This window comes from Diuraphis noxia, unplaced genomic scaffold (genome assembly GCF_037042655.1).
Source record: "Diuraphis noxia isolate RWA-SAM2 unplaced genomic scaffold, SU_Dnox_SAM2 contig0002, whole genome shotgun sequence".
Classification (NCBI taxonomy): domain Eukaryota; kingdom Metazoa; phylum Arthropoda; class Insecta; order Hemiptera; family Aphididae; genus Diuraphis; species Diuraphis noxia.
In genome coordinates, this window is record NW_028301712.1 from 71,290,161 (window position 1) to 71,310,626 (window position 20,466).

General features: G+C 30.4%; 1 protein-coding gene across 2 annotated transcripts in view; it reads left to right on the top strand.

The window, feature by feature from the left end:
- The window catches only part of LOC107161886 (neurotrimin-like), a 100,565-nt gene that overhangs the window by 60,927 nt on the left and 19,172 nt on the right, over positions 1–20,466 (top strand). For both annotated transcript variants that reach the window (XM_089220219.1, XM_089220218.1), the window contains exon 6: positions 13,776–14,069. In XM_089220219.1, coding sequence (XP_089076345.1) covers positions 13,776–14,069 — 294 coding nt within the window. The remainder of the gene's footprint in view (positions 1–13,775; positions 14,070–20,466) is intronic.

Genomic DNA, 20,466 nt, shown 5'->3' on the forward strand with positions numbered 1-20,466 from the left:
GGTGTTTGGCTGCCGATTTTGTCAGTTTATTGGGGATATTCTGTTAATATTTGGTCGACTGCAAGTTCAGTTTCACAATAGTTACACGTTGGTTTCTATTCTTTTGCCATGAGGTATTCACGTGTAAAATGAATATGGCTCACGCGGAGTCTATTGAATATTACCCTTTCTTTTCTGTTTAGAAGAGGGTTAGGCTAGTCAAAGAGGCCATGACATGTTTTTATAATATTGTGAAGTATAAACATTTGTGAACTTCATTTTAAGAATATTATAAAATATTAAAATTATTATTGTGTTTGTATGAAAACTATAATATTTAATTACTATGTATACCTAAAGTTTCTTTATAGCATCATTATTTAGCCGTTAGCTTTCCAGTAGGTATATTGAAAAAAGTCCGTTGCTTAAGTTTTTCACGGTTGTAAACTTTCAACGACCGGTCGCGATAAAACATTTCACATCTTCACCATGATTGTGCGAATTCTTGCTGGAAACTTTTTTATAGGAAATGTTTTCGCTCGATTTCACTGGTTTCTGCGCCACGAGTCCAATCGTGATTTTTTTATTTGTTGCTTCATAGAAAATTCTTAGATATTATAATTATTTTTTTTTTAAATATCATCTAATACCTATATAATATGTCTATTAAATTATCTGGTATCAAAATTCAAAATCTTTTCTTCATTTACGTTGATATATTTTACTTGGATCTTTACGAATCAACTTTATTAATTTCGATTCTTTCCTTATATTATACATGTAGCTTTTAATCAACACATGTTGTGGTTGTACGAATTATTTGTATTGACATAATATTATTTATAAATAAAAAAAGGTAGATATATTAGATTTTACAAAAATAAAAATTTGTATGACCTGTTTAATATCAATCAAAAACCAGTAAGTAAATTTCAATACCTTTTAAGTACTATTTGTTTTGAATTTAATTGAGATTGACGTATAAATTAACAAGACAGTAAATCATAAATATAATATCCTCTGATCTTGTATTTATAATAAAACATCGTGAAAAAAATACGGAACTTGTACCTGAAGTAAATCAATTCACAAGACCACAAATGTAAATGACCAGTAGGCTTTGTAAAACTCGGGGGAGTGTGGATGACGAATCAATTGGTTTTTGTTCTTAATTTAGTATTTTAGAATTTTAAAGCATACATTAAGATAATATTTTCAAATTCTTGTTATTATTTATACTATTTTTGTATAATTAAAAACAAGGTCTTGTGACGAAACGAACTTCTATTTTTAAAATGAGAACCCCTCTTATTTACTGCAAATTTTTAGTGGATGATTTTCTTGAAAACTCTGATGTATACCTCTTTAAATGTGGTATCTATTATACTTTGCATATTTACAGGTTATTTGTATTGAAAGATGATTAGTTACTACTGACATTTTCAAATCAACTAAGCCCCCCCCTTCATTACCATGGACATATTATCCTTTAAAAAACAGAAATTATTGTATTATAGTCACAGAATCGACATAAGTGGTACAAAAAATCTCAAGTATTCAAAAAAAAAGGTCTTCAAATATATTCAAGAATTGAACATGCATAATTTAAGAACGAGAAATAGGGTTGGTAAAAAGATCACCTTATATAACGAAAACATGGCTTTTTTTCAACATACAGGACAAACAAATGACACGTTTTGGTGTGCACACTTTTTTTCCAAAATCAAATCTTTTTTTTTATCATGTAATATGAAATTTGTACAATTTAGACTCAATAAGCATATGCGAGAAAATTAACACAAAAAATAAAGCAAAAAAAAAAAACAGGCGAGAAAGACGTGATTAAAGAAGTCATCCATTAGTGATACTTAAGCAGTTTAGCATAATCAAATCTAATCGTGTTTCTGCACTGACGTTTTACAGAGCATTTAAAAGAACACTTGTTTCGTCCTAAACGCGATCGTTGCTGATAGGTATATCCACGTAAAATATTATAATATACGATACACGTATAATACCCTATATGTATAATACAGCGGGAGACACGCCGCGCGCACAATTAATTATCACCATTATAATATTATTACTATTAAATTATTACTGTTTACTATATAACCTATAATGCGTGCACGATGGTTGGTGGCGGGGGATGTTATATTAGTCTTATAATTTAGTGCGGCGGCCTCGTTACAACATCGCGGTGTTCTTTACACTGCGCAATTATTCTGCACGCACCCCTCTGCGTATAACGTTTACACACACATATAACCGCACCCCCGCGCGGGCCGGTGTTGTTTAAATTCGTGTTTTAGGCACATTTTTTCATACACTATTTTGAACAAAGTTTTAATCGGCCGTTAGGGAACAAAACGTTTTAAACGCTTTACACCACGCCCACGCCCGCGACGGGCGAAAACCACCGCTCTATTTATTAATAAAATTAACGATCACTCCTCGAGTCATGGTTGATATGATATTTTATAGCGATCTCGCCGTATAATATTGTTATATATAACAGGGGTGGCCGGTGACAAGAGAGTATCGCAAGCTACGCACATTAAGATGAAAAATAATATGAAGATCAGGAAAAGGAATAATACCTATTATTATTACATAAATTAGCAAAAATGGCAAACAAAAGCCTGTGCGGTATGATACGACTATAACGCTAGCCATGGTTTGGCCACTCCTATTATAATAGAATAGAGAGTTTAATGAGAAGACCTGATAAATTTAATAACTTTAGTTCTAATAAATATTTGTGAACACTAAATTTAGAAAAAAATTGATAAAATTGATTTGAGAAACTCAAAATAGCCAATTTGTAAATTTGTTTTTGGACAATGTTTGATTGAAACGAAATTTTAAGTCATATTGTAGTTTATTTTTTATAATTTTTTGAAATTTAATTACTTTTGTTAAGTAAAGTTTTTTTAAAAAATATTTCATCACAGCTTTTAAATAGGTATACTTACTACTCCGCGTTACGCCGTTACTAGTTACTTGTTACAGTTAAATATTTTTTTCAAAAGTTATTACTTTTTAAATTAACTATAGTCTTATCTTTTAAAAAATCGTTAAAAATAAATCACTTTTCTTTGATAGTCAATATTTTTACAGTTAAAATGTTCTAAAATTCAGTTTTACGAATTGGCCATTTTGAAATTTAAAAAAAAATTTAATCCGCTTATATTATTTTTTTTTTAAAATTATAAATAAATCTTTTAAACGTGGAGCGCTCGAGTATATAAATTATATATAGAAAAAAATATTAAAAATATTGATGAAAACAAAAGTCATTTAATTTATCCGGTCTTATTCCTGTTACATCCTGAATAACTACCTTTTTTTTTTTAAATTTTTTTTACAAATAAATGTATTTACAATCTGTAATATAATAACTACCTATATTTAGTTTGAAATGTTCCAATATATATACGGAATATTATTGCACGCGCAATTCATAAGCGATTATCATAATAATAGGTCTTCCAAATCACTGCAGAACAAACAAAAAAAACGACACAGGTACTGCTCAGTGCTCACAGTATAACGAACGATGACAACCTGTGCTAAAATATGCATGATTATATTATAATATACGCGCGGCGGATATATTTCACTGTGATGTTATATTATTATTTAAAATCTGTTTGGTACATAGGTAACGGCGCACCTGTTCAATAATGCCTCATCATCGCGATAAAATATTTATGACGTTATTCGATTACTTATATATGTTTTTTAACCGATTATCTGATGATGTTTGGTTAACGTGAAATAATAATTTGAGCGATGATAAAAAATGCCGTTTATTTATGAATTTCGCGTACACATATTGTACATAATATATACATCGCCACCAACATTTCCCTGCACCCCTTCGCCGCACTCTGCAACGTCACTTCGTCGACGACCACCGACCGTAGGGGGCGATTGACGTGCGTTCGTCCGTCGTGTAATTGTATTTTGTTCCATTAGCCTCAGTTCGTGGATTAGCCGCAAAATGTCCACCGCACATGAATAACTCTGTCAACCACCGTTTACATCGGATGTTAATTTTTGTAACAAATAATATAAACACTGCAAACACTGTTAAAAGGAACGCCATGTGCAAAAAAATATTGTAGAGAAAATTGGCCAAAGCCTCTTTTCCTGGCAGTCGACGGTATCCGACACGACTTTTCCAGAAACCTATTCGGTATTTTTTTTCCTTTACTCGTGTTATTTTTTTTATAAATAATTCAATATATGTATATATATATTACAATGTCATTTGATCATCAGTATTTCATTAAAATGTTAATGCACTTCCATTATTTATGAATTACGCGCGAAAGAACTTTCCAGAAATATAAAAATTACATTAAACATAATAACGCTATTTGTTTTTTAATTTATTTATTGTATTTTTTTTTTTTACATTAATTCATTCATAGAATGATGGTTGTTTATAATATCATCGTTTCTGCTACACCATTAATTGTATTATCGTACCTTTTTTTGTCCCTGTAGGTATATTAATAAAGTTTACTAGGAAATCCGACGAATAATGCGTCGTTTAATAATTTATAAAAAATTAACAAATTAAATAATGCATTAAAAATATATATATAAAATTACGAACGACTCTTCCACGCTTATTATTAATTTATTGTAGGTTATGTGCTAGTAATTAAAACATTAATTTAATGTATATATTATATTATAATTATGACATATTGAAATGTCATCCTCATTCATTGTAAACATTCAACAGGTTACAAAACGCTCTCTAGTCCATGTCATTGTTGATGTATTTACAGTATGACCATCACCGTCCATGCAGTGTCCACCGTATATACATAGGTAGGTATTAGGCACGTATGATTGTAATTGTACGCAAATAAAATACAAATTAATTTTAAAAACTAATACTTCACTTTGAGGTATTTTTCGAGAAATAATTTCAAAATTATTCGAATACGATGTCAATGGACGTCGCGTATCATATTACAATAATAATGGTATTAATAATAAAAAAAAGCCCCCTGTTATTACGCGCTCGACCCTTACTTTTATTTCCGTTTCGTCGCGAATTTTCGGGCGCAACGAGGAGGGCCGACAGCCATACAATTTATTATGTTAGGGTATATATATTAGTGTGGTTGTCGATCGTGACGGAATTTAGTCTTGGAGGATGTATAATACTTGCACAGGGAAACGGCAATGAGATCGTGCGGCGTCGGGAATACAATATAATATAATAATATATCAGTATTCGTCGAATGTCATCCACGCGCAAACGACCGACGACCGACAGACCGACCTCGTAGGTACCAGCAACGGTATAATGCGGTAAAATACGGTATGGTATATACCTATCTATGTATATATTATGGAGCTGTGCTGTCGCAAGGGGATGCTGCTGCCACTGATGCTTCGGCAGCGGGCGCGTGCGGAGCACCGCGAAAGACAATAGCGTCCATTAATAATCATTAAAAGGCGTTTGCGCTCGGTTCGCGTATAATATAATATTTATAATAGTAATCATAATAATAATGATAATAGTAATAATAATAATAATAATAATAATACACGAGCGCGCGTGAGTGTTATGACCTAATAATAATAATATTATATTATTATAAAAGACGCAACGTTATATGAATATCTTCGGGATCGTCAGGTATTACCGGTGCGGCGGCGGCGGCGTCACGTAAAACTGCGACCCGTCGACAACAAAGGGATAATTAATCATTGGTTAAATAGCTGGTCGTCAACCACGGGTCGACCCCATCCCAGAGATTGTACTTTTTTTTCCTTTTTTTATTATTATTATTTTTTGTATACGTACATATTATTATTATACACGACATATATATTATATATATTCGTATATACATTTTATACACCAAAACGGCCCTCCGATGATGCCATTTAGTCATTCCTCCCTCGGCCATTGTCCTTTTGTTGTGAAAAAATAATTATCACGGCCATTACAGTGCGCAATTGTTTTGATAACGAAAAAATGTAAAAATATTATGGAAATATTATAATATTAAATGCCACGAGTCGCGGTGGACGGAGACGTGACTTTATCGAACGTTCGGTGAACATTTTTTTTTCGGCGTTTAATATAATATACGAATATAAAACGAGTGTGAGGGGCCCGCTCATACGTCACACACTTACATGCGCTGTAGGACTTATATATTACAGCTTGGGAATGTTTGGATCGCCGTGTGATATTAAAGAAAATGTATATTATGAGAGTTATAAACATATGCCGCGTCTTAAAATATTGTCCTTTAAACGCTAAATTAAATTTTAACCATTTTAACCGCAGTGTGCTTGATGATTATCATAACCATATTAATGTAACTTTAATGTTTGAACGATTTAAACGCTAGGTACCAATTTTATGAAAATAGTTATGTAATAATATGAATTAAATGTATATAAAGTATATCTTGGGTTGTATTGAAAATCATTTTAATCATTTTAGAGTAGAAATATGTATTGCTAGATTAGTAGCCAAAATATACATATTTTTTAATAATAATATTAATAATTAGGACATAGTGTACTTATAGTTAATTACAGTAAAGAATATGTACATCTAAATATTATATTACTATTTACTACAGTCAACTGTTCGTGTAACTGCTTTTTCAAGTTTAGCAGATTGTGAACTGTAGCTAATGTATGTATTTTTATTATTAACATGATTTATTTTTTAATACAAACTGCGAAATCATAAATATAGGCACTGTGCCTACGTTTACCGTAATTATTATTTCATCCTTAAAAAGCGCAATGTGGTGAGTTGCGGCCCAATCGCTAATAATTGACGTACGAGTTGCAGTCCGGGTTTATGAAAGCTACGTACGAATTGTGATGACCATACAATAATGTATAATGTATATACTATATAATATATAGTATATAAACATCACAATATTACGTATTTTCTAGTATAAATTGTCCGTTGTCGTATTTATATTAATATTTGTCTTGAAAAAAATAAAAGTATTGGTATATAAATGTATAATGTATTATGATAATAATGTCAAAAAAAAATATAACTTAATAATATTGTTAAATATATTATACAAAAATATAACTTCCCATACGTATTGAATATTTCTTTTATCGTTATTCGTTTATTGCTATGTATATCCAAAACCACATCTACCAGGTACATAGGCAATAGGAATACATATATATATATAAGTTAGTTACATAGGTAATGATAATTACTCGGGCTGCAACTCACCTACCGTTAAAATATTGTCGGACCGCAACTCATCCACAACGCGGGTAAGTAAGCGGATGACGCTCTGAAGTACAGTAGGTTACAAGTGGGCTACTGTAATGGATGGTATTAAATTTGAATTCAATGATGTAATATTATTGTATACGAAAAACGATTCTGAGTGGAAACGGTTCATCAGTCTAGGATATGTTATACTATATTCATTATATTGTTATAATTTCAAAAAAAAAAAAAAAAAAACGTCGCCCGTAATTATTTTATATTATGAAATCGTGAAATCGTACTTTTTTCTCCTTTAACCGCTTTTATTTCGAGTACCGTTTCGAAAATCGAAAAATTACCTGTCTAAAATACCAGCCCAAGAACATTACCTTGCTACACTTGATACTGTTGAGCAATTTTAGAGGGATAAAAAGTGTTTACAGAATAAAAAAAAAATAAAAAAAAATATACATCATTGTAAAACCAATATATTCCTCGCTCCGCACAGGATCTAAAATAAAAATACAGAGGTTCCTAAACTTTTTATATTACGACACATTTTTGATAATTTTTGAATTTTGCTGACACGAATTATAGATAGTAGATACTAATGACCGTTATTTCTGTCATTTCATTGACGATCGTTGTCTTTGAGAGAACTTATAGCATGGCAGTGTTGTGATATCACATCACTCGTGATCCACGTGGATAATGATGAAACAATTAAATTAAATCATAAATAAATATAGTATCATACTATCATAAACTCGTGTTTATACACTTTCGTATAACCCAAAATTTAAACACACTTCACTATAATATTAAAAGGTAACACTTCATTTAATTTTTTGTCCATCAAAATCGCGAGGACTGCATATCAAGCGATCAGTAATCACCTCTGAAGGACCTACATTTTTCTAGTCCATTTCCTTATATATAATCGAATCGTGATAATTCGAAGTTGAAGGGAGATAAAAATTCGATTCGAGATATTAATTATATGTACTATTCGAGTTATCTAACTAATAAATAGGGGAAGAATTTTCTAGGGGAATAAAATAAATTCGAGTTGACAAGTTTTTCGAGTTATCGCGAATCGATTGTATAATATGTATCATCGCTTAACCTATTTTTTATTTTGCTTCATCTGCTGAAACTTACTAACTAAGACTAAATTCTAAATAATGGCAGAATTTTTTCAAGGTGGGTCGTAATATACATAAATTTATGATCATTTTTTTTAGTCATCGATTCATAATTTGAAAAAAATACTTTAAACTATTTCAGAGGAGTGTCTTTCCTCTCTGATAACCCCCCTCCTGCGTGTACGCCATTAATGTTAAATATTATTACTTATTAAATGCATGTTTACTTAACCTGCTAGTTAATAATTTTAATATTAATAATGTTTTTGTTGTGTTATGGATGATATTAAAACACGTAATATCTATTTTCTTTTTATATATGATTCCAGTATATTATTTTTATAGTTGTATAATACTAAATTATTTACATTATTTAAATAAACGTATATTTAAAAACTTTCCACGACTCACTTTTGCGTCACTACTCACAGCTTTGAAATATAAACTTTAGTATATACTTATTTACTTTTAAAAATGTATAATTTTATATTAGAATATTATATAACTGTCTTGTTATGTTAACATCACTATCCATTAACAATTATTAAAAATCATTAAAAGATTATTTGTAAATTTATCAAAATACTACTCTTAACAAGCAATAAATAAAAATAATATTTATCATCGTTTTGATCGGAATTATTTAATGCAAATCATAACACACGCCATCTACATTTTGCAGGGATATTTTCGATTATTAGTTTTTCAGTTATTATGGTAGCAGAGAGTAATAAAAATTGTTTGGACAGTTTACAAACTATAAACAAACTTGAACGTGGTTGTTTGTAATGTGATAACATGATGTATACGTCCATGAAACGTAACTTATAACAGCAAACTATAAGTTTATACATGATTAAACTTAATTACTTTGTGGAAACTTGGATCGGTCAAATCGATCAGTATCTAAAACGAAAAAGTCCATAATAATTATTCCGGTCGTGTACGTAGAATATATACATATAGCGTATCATCATACTTCATACGCCACGAATATAATAATTATTAATTTATAATATTATTACACTGCGTATACGGTGTACAATATAATATGAAATGTGCAACAACACCATATGTACTACTAATTTATGTATAGAGCGCTAAAGTTTAATAATTTTTGGACAGAGTTATGACGACAACGACTAATAACTTTTTAATGCAGCGAATATATGCGAGTTTAAAAATCATCAAAGGAGCTATTATAATGGATGACTCCACGGACGAGTATACATACAATATAATATTAGTGCGTATATGATACGCTCGAGCAATACTATTTATATTAAAAATGATACATTTTTATGTTTATTATCAGCGCGGTGAATTAAAATATATATGAAACAGCACTTTAGTCCTCGCGCATCGTATCATTATGTATACGTAATTATTAAATGTGGTTTTGTAAGTGATGGACAGGGGGGGGGGGGTGTAGGTATAAAAATAAAAACAGATGTTTTGACAGAGAGAGAGAGAGAGAGAGAGAGAGAGTGAGAGAGAGTTATAAACTATATTTTGATAATATATGTAAAGGCATCAGGATTATTATTATAATATAGCGGAAAGAAAAAACACGCCACCACGCGTCGTCACTCCGAAAGCTCGCGAAGAACAGATCAGCCGGATCCATTTACACGGATAGGTGATTTCGTTTCTGAATGGTTCGTTAACCATAATACGTTTTTAAAAACTTGTTTCTTATCTCCTAATTGGTCTGGTTGGCAATCGTCCGCGAAACGGATGTTTCCAAGAAACTAGTCAAAGTTTTCGCGCTTGAACGCCTGTTGCCAGGAAATTAGATTACATCAATAGTTTTACTTAACTGATATTATAGGTGTAATTCTCTTTATTATACACATACCCATTTATTATATTTTACAAAGGCATTAATAAATCGTTTGTGTGTCGTTTGAGTCCAAAACGCGAGTTTTGATTGCGTTTTTGACGAGTCGAACGTTTTTTTGATCTGCAATATAGGCGTGCCTCAGCATTTTTGGCAGGGTGAGCCAAATCAATTATGATTTTGATAATACTCAAAGAGATACTGTAAGATATTTTATCAATTCAATTTTTCAATGTATTTAATTAATTATTATCATCGAAATTTGTAATTTGTAATTTTATCATTAAAGTCTCATGATAGAAATTTATCTGGTACTAATATGTATAACAATAAGGGCATGGTTCACCTGCAGGCCCACCCCATGCACACGCCTATGTTTGTGATTTTAAAACGTTCTGCTCGATCTGATGATGTCGATTTATTTTCTCATAATAATATCTATAAAATATAATTATGTACGATAATCAATGCAAATTTCATCCAGCATCCCTCACCCCCTCCACACTAAAGTATACCGCTGTGGCAATGGCTTATATATGTAGATGATGTATACCTACCTATAATAAATTATAAAACCGTAGAATGTGTAAAACATATATAATGAAATTCTATCCACTGATATTATCGTCATTCTGTGAATTTGTGTTCAGACGTTTTTAAGATGCATAAAATATATATGAAGGTATGTATGTTTTCTTTTGTTTTAATATAATTTATCATCGACCTTTTGTATAAAGCTCTTTCGTCGAGAATATAATATTTTTGTTTTGTACATTATATTAGATATATATTCATCATAATATCAGAATGAATTTTTCTCTCTTTTCCTCCCTCCGTGTTTAAGCTTGTTTCTATATCCCGAACCAAATAAGAATAACTTAGTACCTAACTTACTTATCTTAATTTTAATCTATAATTGAACAGCAAACGCAATTAAAACTAATTCTATAAATATGTTCTTTGTTGTAAAGTATACAAACGTTAGATTTGTGATATAGTTTTCTTGTCGGTATACGGTAGTTATAATAGTTGTTAGTTATGCATTTGAGAATTATCCATCGTTCCTGTGCGTTGATTTTAAACTAATAAACATGAAATCGTATTGGAAGGTCCTAGCAAATAATTTCATATTTGAAGTTTGGAAAACATATATTAAAGTTTTTTCTTTTTTTGTTGTTAAATATTCCAGATAATCCCAAAAGAAGATTAAAAAATAATGGCGTCTTAACACTTGCTTATCTAAATATAAAATTGTAGTGATAACAAAAAAAAAAAACATGCATTTAGTATAATATAAATATATTATATAACTAACTACTCGAATAGGAGCCGAATTTACTTTCAACTTAATCTTTGTATCTAATTTTAGCCATAAATCGAGTTTCAATTTCAACTTTTACTTCAGCTTTCGTTTAACACACGTAACAGCTGATAGTCGATTTATAAATATATATATATAAAAAAAAAAACAGCTTTTTAGTTATGTGAGAATAAAGCCCTCACGGCCCACAGGTATTAAAAATGTTTACCTCCTGAAATAATAATGGATATCGGCCTATAACTTATCAAAATTTCGTTACATATCATGAATAAAATTAAGCATTTGTACTGGAAAATATATTTAACATTTAATATCTCATTTATTTTATGTCATTAATTAATAATTTTAGACTCATCATTAATAGCGCATTCTTATCGAAATTTTAACAATATTATGCATTGATTATATTATATTGGTTATTATTTATATACCTCGTCATAATGTATAGTTAATAAATTGTATTATAAAATTTTCGATTGACTATGATATACACAACACACACACACACACACACCTAATATATAGTGTAATAAATGGTAAATTGTATCATATTTTTGATTTGAATATATTACCTTTTAAAACTTTTTCATGCGGCAACATAATTCATATTATATGATGGTTAATCGTTTTTTATATAGTTTTTAAAACCATTCCTACTGTTGCACAATTATTCATTTTGCTTTTGAGATTTACAGGGCATGATACTCAATGAATACCAAACAGCTAGTTTTTATATAAGGCCAATTGATAAAATTATGCGAACATTCTACTGCAAGACGTTTACGTTATCGCGTTTCGCATACAATACACTTCAACTATATTATTTTGGTCTCAAATTAGTTTAGGATATTTAATATGCTATAATAATTTTAGTAAACTGCAGTATAACGGTTTACGATATCATATTTATGTGCGCAGCCTAGTTCTGTTAAATACATAATACGTAATAATATCATAATAGTTGACACACAAAGGATATGATGAAAAATGTAATTTATTAACTTCAAGTCCAAAACAAGAACATCATTTTTTTCTTCTTGTCAATATATTATATTCATATACATAATATATAACGATAACCATATTATAATCTTTTATGATGTCTACATTTAAGATTAAAATAAAAGTTATTAGGTACATACCTATAGTAAATCGTATTATTATAATAGTTATCAATGTTCATTGTTACATACTGTATAATATGATGCAATTCAGCGTGCATAATATTATAATATGGTACCCGAGTATAATATTTATTTCCTTGTATAACATAAACAATAATAAATGTGTACGATAAATTGTAATCGTGAATACATTGCTCTGCGAGAAAAATTAACCTAATTTGATTTTTATCACTTTTTTTAAGACGATGACATTCATGAATTAAATTTAACATTTTAATACTTTATTCTTTATTCGGTTCTATATTTAATAGGTATAAAAGATTAATAATTCATAACTACGATGTTGATGAGCAATGTCACCATAGCATTGTGTTTGTAACCCTACCCCCAATTTTTTGGTAAACGCACCCGACCGTTACCCAGCATTAACCTCATTGTTTTCCTTATATTTGACTGACGACCGTAACATACACATTTTGTCGATCGTTATCGTTTATTGGGTTTTTTTTTTTTTTGCGTAAAGTCAAAGTTATTGTCGTATCGTAATAAATTAACTTGTTTGTATTTTCAATAAATAATAAATTATAACTACTATATACTTTGTGCACTCGAATTCATAAAAAAAAAATAAACTCTTGCAAATAAATGAAACCATTTACCAGCAATGTTTTCGCGTCATCATTGTTTTTTATAATACTCTGTACATGATGTACGTAATGTTTGGCGGATTGATAAAATTTGATATTTGAACCCTTCTCTCTCAATCACGTGGCCCAAACACGTCCGGCCTTCGTCCTCGACTACTACGACCATAATATTTTACTATTATACCGTATATGGTTGCGGAAAACTTGACGTCGTTATTTATTGCTTAAACGTCATAATGATACCTATTTTATTATAAGTTGACTAAGTTTTAAAAACGATAACATATTATGTAATTCGTATCTACAGGCTACAATAATAACATTTTATGGTAATTTAAACTCGCAGCTAATGTATTGATTTTTTCCTACACAGTATTTATAAATATAATATGGTTTATGTCGTATAACAATATAATAGCTTATTATGTCGTCCTATACCAAATTATAACAATAATGTGATATTTCGTGTTCCATGACAGTCCCGCCGATGCTGTGGATACCGCATCAGCTGGTCGGCGTGCCGCTGGGCTACAACGTGACACTGGAGTGTTACACCGAGGCGCACCCGACGTCACTGCACTACTGGACCAGAGACAGCGGACAGATGTTACACGACAGTAACAAGTACAAGGCCGTGTCCATACAGGGCGTGCCGTCGTATAAGGTACAAATGAAGCTGACCATAGTGGACGTGTCGCACACCGACTACGGAGTGTACAAGTGCGTGGCGAAGAACTCACGTGGCGAGACCGACGGCACGATTCGGCTGTACAGTGAGTCGCCAAACTTGATCGCTTACACACGCACACCCGTCGCGTATTTTTATAGATGTTTAAATTTTGTGCGTTAATAGATTTGTCGATATCGAAACACCGTGGCATGTTCGTAGCTTATCTTTTGTAGTGTTGCGCGGTTTCGTTATATAATATACAGAATATTATAACCTCTGTATATATATATTTATCGTATTAAGGCGTTTGTAACTTGCAAGACGCGAATGTGCTACTGTAAAATGTATGTCATGTGGGAACGTACTGGAATGGATGGAAAAGTCTTTCCTACACACTCATTGCAGGTCTTATTAAAATATTGTCGGAATCTGCAGTTATGGCCTTATGGGACTAAAATTAAAAAGCAATATTACACTTTTAAATTCATGTTTTCTAGCACTATAGGTAGCACTATACGACCAACAAAACTATATAATGATTTCAGTTTAACGGGAAGTGAATGAAACTCCCCAAGTTGGGTGACGCAACAACGTTTATAAATAGGTAGCTTTGTTGGACGTTGTTTGATGAAGCATGTCGAAAAATGTTGGTCAATGTCGAAATTATTTATAGAAATAAAATTATAGTACTCAAACATGACTCTAAAACACGTCGTTTTGCAATACATATTAATTGCATTTGACTTATCGATAACTTTCAAAAATAGTTCAACAATTAATATAATTACATCCATTCCAATAAGAATACCACACTCGACAATACCTATATTATGTTTCCATTTCTTAACTAGTTTCAAATTTGAGTGTATTTTTTTACCATAAATGCTTATATTTCTATTAAATATGTATTGTAATAATAACCAATCAAAGTTATAATTAACACTATTATCTTAGGTCTCAAAATCCCTATGCATAAGAAAAAAAGAAATATAAAGGTTTGATTTAAAGGGAAAAGATTTAATTAAGTAATCATTATTAATACATTTTTATTCCGAAACATCTTTCGATTTTGGTATGTACGTCCCTACTCGCTATATTTTAAATATTATGTTATAACACTTATAACACATTATACACCTGCTTTTACTACCTCTGCAGCCCTGATATTTACCGCTTGCTGAAGCTTGGCTTATTTATTGCACCTATTTTTTGTTTTTAACCTATTTCAGTTTAAATCTATTACAAGGATAACAAACTCTAGACAAATATATACAGTCAAGTTTCAATAGCTAAAATTTAAAAGTAATAAAAGTAAAAATAAAAATAAATTTGCCTTATATATTTTTCGAGTTGTATACTTATTACCTGAAACCTGGAACTTATATACACTTCAAGGGGGTGGAAAAAATTCGATTCATCGATGTTTTAAGATTCGTCTGTATTTTTATACTTTGGAATAATATGACTAATATACGGAAAACTAAACTGATATAAAAATCACGGAATAGGTACCTACACATTAACAAATTTCACGTTAAACTGCATTCATAATTTGTAAAAAAAAACATTTTCAAATACTATAATGAACACATCAAGAGTGTCTGACCTTATGAAAAATATAAATAATTTAATATATGATATTGTATATTATACTCATACATTGTGGTACGTGTTGAAGTGTTTTCTTTCGATATAGGTAAAATATTCCATCGTCATAAACCATTAAGCAATGTACCTCTAATTATATAAAAATCGAGTTTTTTTGTGTTTATCGATAGGTATTTTATAATTCTCTATAAGATTTTCTATAGAAGTTTATGTAAATAGATAAGAAAAATAAGTGGTATGAAATAGGTAATATTCATCAAGGTCAGACATCAGAAGCAATAATAAGCGTTATGTTCAAAAACTGGAACAAAAAGCTGCTGTGTCGAATGATCTAGAGTTACTGCTTTTTTTAAAACATATAGTAGAATTCCAATGATATGATATCAGAAGACATTTAGAACCAACTTCCAATAAAAGTATACTAACCATTTTTTGTCTTCTGATTAAAATCAATATGTAGTAATGCCATTATTAAAACTAATAAAAAGTTAGTAAATTAATTTTGTACCGTGTGCCTTTGTGGCTCGTACCTATAAGGCTATAATAAACTAATAACATACCATGTTTTTAATGTTTAAAAAATTATCATGTCTATTCTACGCAATAGTTTAGTGTTGAAAACTGCTATGATTATTTCTTGTTTTTTGAGTTACTGCTTATTAGATTCTGAGCGGAGCGATGAATGTATTGATTTTACCATGATGTGTGTTTTTATTTTTTTTTCTGTCATCACGTTTTGGGGGCAGTAAATGTGCTTCGATTTTTGACTTCAGTACCTCGTTCGATCAGAAAGTGAATCTAGTTGGTATTTTCGGAGGTCAAAAGTAGGAAAAGTTTTCTAAATAATCGGGATAAACAAACTAAAAATTAAGGGGGAAAACGGGAAATTTTACGCACAATCAATTTTCGACAAAATAAATTTTGGTTTTTGATGTAACTTTAAAACAAATGACCATAGATACATGAAATTTTCACCAAATGTTTATATAAATATATTCTATACATCATGATATTTTCAAAAATGTTTGATTTAAGTTGAACTATTCATAGGCATATGCAATTTTCGATCATTGTTAGTTTTTTTTAATTAATATCGATAAAAATTTATTTTTTAGGTAGAAGATCTTGAAAATTTAATACAAGGTTATAAACATATTGTTAAAATAGCAGTTGAAAAATAAAATAAATTCATAGTCACAATTTTTTTTATAAGCATTCAAAGTTTGAATTTTGACAAAATACGTAAAAATCACAAAAATTAGCAAATTATTTTAAGCTAGAAATTTATGAAAAGTTTTCTTTTTAAATCTAAGATTTTGTCAATCTTTATCACAAAAAAAATGTCCACCAGAAATTTAAATTAAATTTTTATGATCAATTGAAATTTAAATTTTTACAACATTGGATTTTCACTTTTAGCGATTTCCTTATTATGGTGTAACTCTAAAACAAATGACCGCAGATACTTGAAATTTTGACTGAATATTTATATAGGCATTTTCTATATTTGATACAATTTTCAAAATATTTAGATTTGTTTTGAGCTGTTTACTGAAATTTTAATTTTTCAACTTTTTTAGTTTTTTTTATAAGTATTCAAAGTTTGAATTTTGACAACACATTATGTAAGATTTACGAAAAATTATAAATTATTTTACGCTAGAAATTCATAAAAAAAATTTCCTTTTATATCTAACATTTTAAAATCGAATACAAGGCCCCTTATATATTTTTACAATAGCAGTTGAAAACTAAATGAAATATATTGTCACAATTTTTTTTTAAAGCATTCAAATTTTGAATTTTGACAACATAAAAATTTTCTTTTTAAATCTAAGATTTGAAAATTTTTAATAATCTATAATAATATATTCTAGACAGATAAACCGTTTCCGTTCAGAATCGTTCTTAGTATACAATGATATAATATCATTGGATTCAAATTTAATTCCATCCATTACAGTAACCCACTTGTAACTTACTGTACAGCAGAAGGATATCCACTTTCCTGCTTTTTTATCTTTAGAATAATTATGACATTTACTAATTTAGAAAGAAACTGAAAAATTATTTTTATTTTTTTTTCATTCGCTTAAGAGCTCAGCGTGCCAATGTATGATATATTATTATACGAGTTATAATTACTATAGGATTCTCTGGATTTCGTCTTTGGTATTTGGTTTATTAACCATCATCTGTTTTACTCCTAAATCCTTTGTATTTATTTTTTTAAAATAAATTCCAAGATCATCACGAGGGGTTAGAATTACGGTTGTAATTTAAAAGATATAAAGTAAACATTTTTTATGGTAATTAACGTACCAATAGAATACTGAATTATTTTCTGAGAAATTTACGTCTTACATTGTGTGGATTGAAAGCAAAATCATTCCGATTAATTTTCTTTGTCTGAAACAACTGAAAATGATACACTTATGAAAATAATATTAAAGTATACATGGTAAGTGGATGTTTCAATAAATATCTAACGTTTTTGTTGTCATATTACATAATATTTTATTCTATCGTATTATATTTTAATTTAAAAAAAAAATGCTATCTTCTTCACATTTTAACGTGTGAAAACTGAATATTTTAATGATAATTACAAAACAGAAAAATGTCATATACCATACTTTTTACACTACCTATATAATATACATTAGTATAAGTTGTTTTCCAATTTACGAATATTCTCTTAAGTATGTTTCATTATAGTTTAAACCAAACACTTTATCATCGTATAATTATTTTTATATTATGAAAATACTTCGACACTACAGCTAGTAAAGGATTACATCCGAGTATACTTAATGTGAATGGGGTTGAGTGTTTGGATAGACGTCGAGTGTTTTTAGTTTGTAATTCACTACTCTCCGACCATTAATACTGTTTAATGTGTGAGCCGTAATTTATGATTATAGAAAAATATTTTATAAAAATGTATAATTTTTCTAGCGTAAATTCCATTCCAATTTGCATGACTAATTTATTTTTTCAATATTTTTGCTTGCGTTTAATTCACTTTGATTTTGAATATTGTACGAGTGTTATTTTTTACATATTACATAAACAACGTGATATCTGTGTTACTATACTTGTTGTTACTGTTATCTCTAATCTCTATGTATGCACTAAAAATCAATTAAATGTAACTTCTATTGAAAATCTGTTTGAATACAATTCATAATTAACATTTACTAAAATATATTTCTGCGAGAAGTCACTTTTGAACTGACTTATTTTAAATTACAATTTAATGAATTTGAATGACAGTTTTAAATACCGCCAAAGTAGGTAGGTATTCTCCCCCCCTAAAATGATATATTATGAAATTGTCGTATTTTCCACATACACACACACATATTATATATATTATGATATATCTGCTATGACATGAATCTTCAGTTGAATTATACAGTCGAGTCTGAACGGCATTAATTATTAATTATTCAATACTATTTGACCATAACTCCATGTATAGCTTCGGATATCGGTCTGCATGTAACGGAGACACTTTCCGTGTTTAATAATTAATTTCGATTTGTGACGTACACCGTGCAACATTCACTGTCACTCGTCGAATCAGTCTCACAGACCCATCTAAAAGGATAATAATAATAATATTATGTGTTATACGTGTACGAAAACCGCCACGATCCGAAGCTGCAGACCGAGACCGCACGCTGACCGCGATGACACACGCACACGTCTTCCGCGGCCATCGGAATTTGCGGTGGTACCATTATCAGCTATTTAAAGCTCTAGTCTAGGGAAGGTGCAGCGTGTGTGTAAATATGCACAATTCATTATATTAGTGTTATATGTATGTGTGTGTGTTTATGTCTCATAACCGCACCAGTCGTGTTCCTGGCGGTTTATTATACCCGCACCCCACAATATGGAGGGGTCAGTGGTGGTGGTGGGGGGGGGGAGAAGCAAAGGGTTTTAAATTAGCTTCGGAGAAAATGCGGCGCACATATTAACCAAGAGCGAACGTGGTGCTATCATCGTGTGTGCTTCGTACATTTGACGTGTTTTAAAACCACCGGTCTGGTCGATGGTGTAATATATGTATATAATATTACATTGCATTATATATAGGTGCATCTACCGTAACCGTGTGCGGTATACTGGGCGCCTGCGGTCTGCATTGTAATTAACATATGTTGCCCACGGGCGCGGTATATGCGGCTGACCACGGGTTGATATCCATCCGAAAACGGATGTTAAAATAATTAATTTCCACGACCACCAGTAATGAGCAATTTCACAAAAGGACTACTGCGGCAGTCCTCCGGGCTCTTTGGTCACCGCCACTGTCTCGTTGTAAGGCAGCCGCCGCCCGCCGGTAATAGTTTCGACAAGAAATCGTTTTGCGCTGGTAAACGAGCACGCCGCCGCACGATAACCATAAACGCTATATATTATTGTCCCATATATACCGCGAATCCGCCCTTCACGTTTAACCGTAAACTTTCCGACGTGGTGAGCGCGATGGAATGGGTGTGCCCGCGTTATGTGCGGGACCACCGCGGCCGTTTGAAAATAATTTTACTACCAGCTTTTGATAACGGTGGTCGGAGAAAATACATTGTAGTTGGTCTATTAACGTGGCCGAGAAGATTCGTACACAGCTGTTGAAGTATATCGAGATTCGGTAGAGAGATGAGTGATCGGATTTTTCGTGAAAGTCGTTCTCAAACTCACGATTATAGCTTTCGATATAAGACAGAAGGGCTAAAAAATATAAAATTAAAAAACATATACTCGTCTCAAATATTAATGCCTGTATGGAGTCAATATAATATTAAAAAATATATTTACCAATAATTATTGGCAACATTTTGAAAATCAATTTTTAGTGTTTTTTTTTTTTTGCATCCCATATA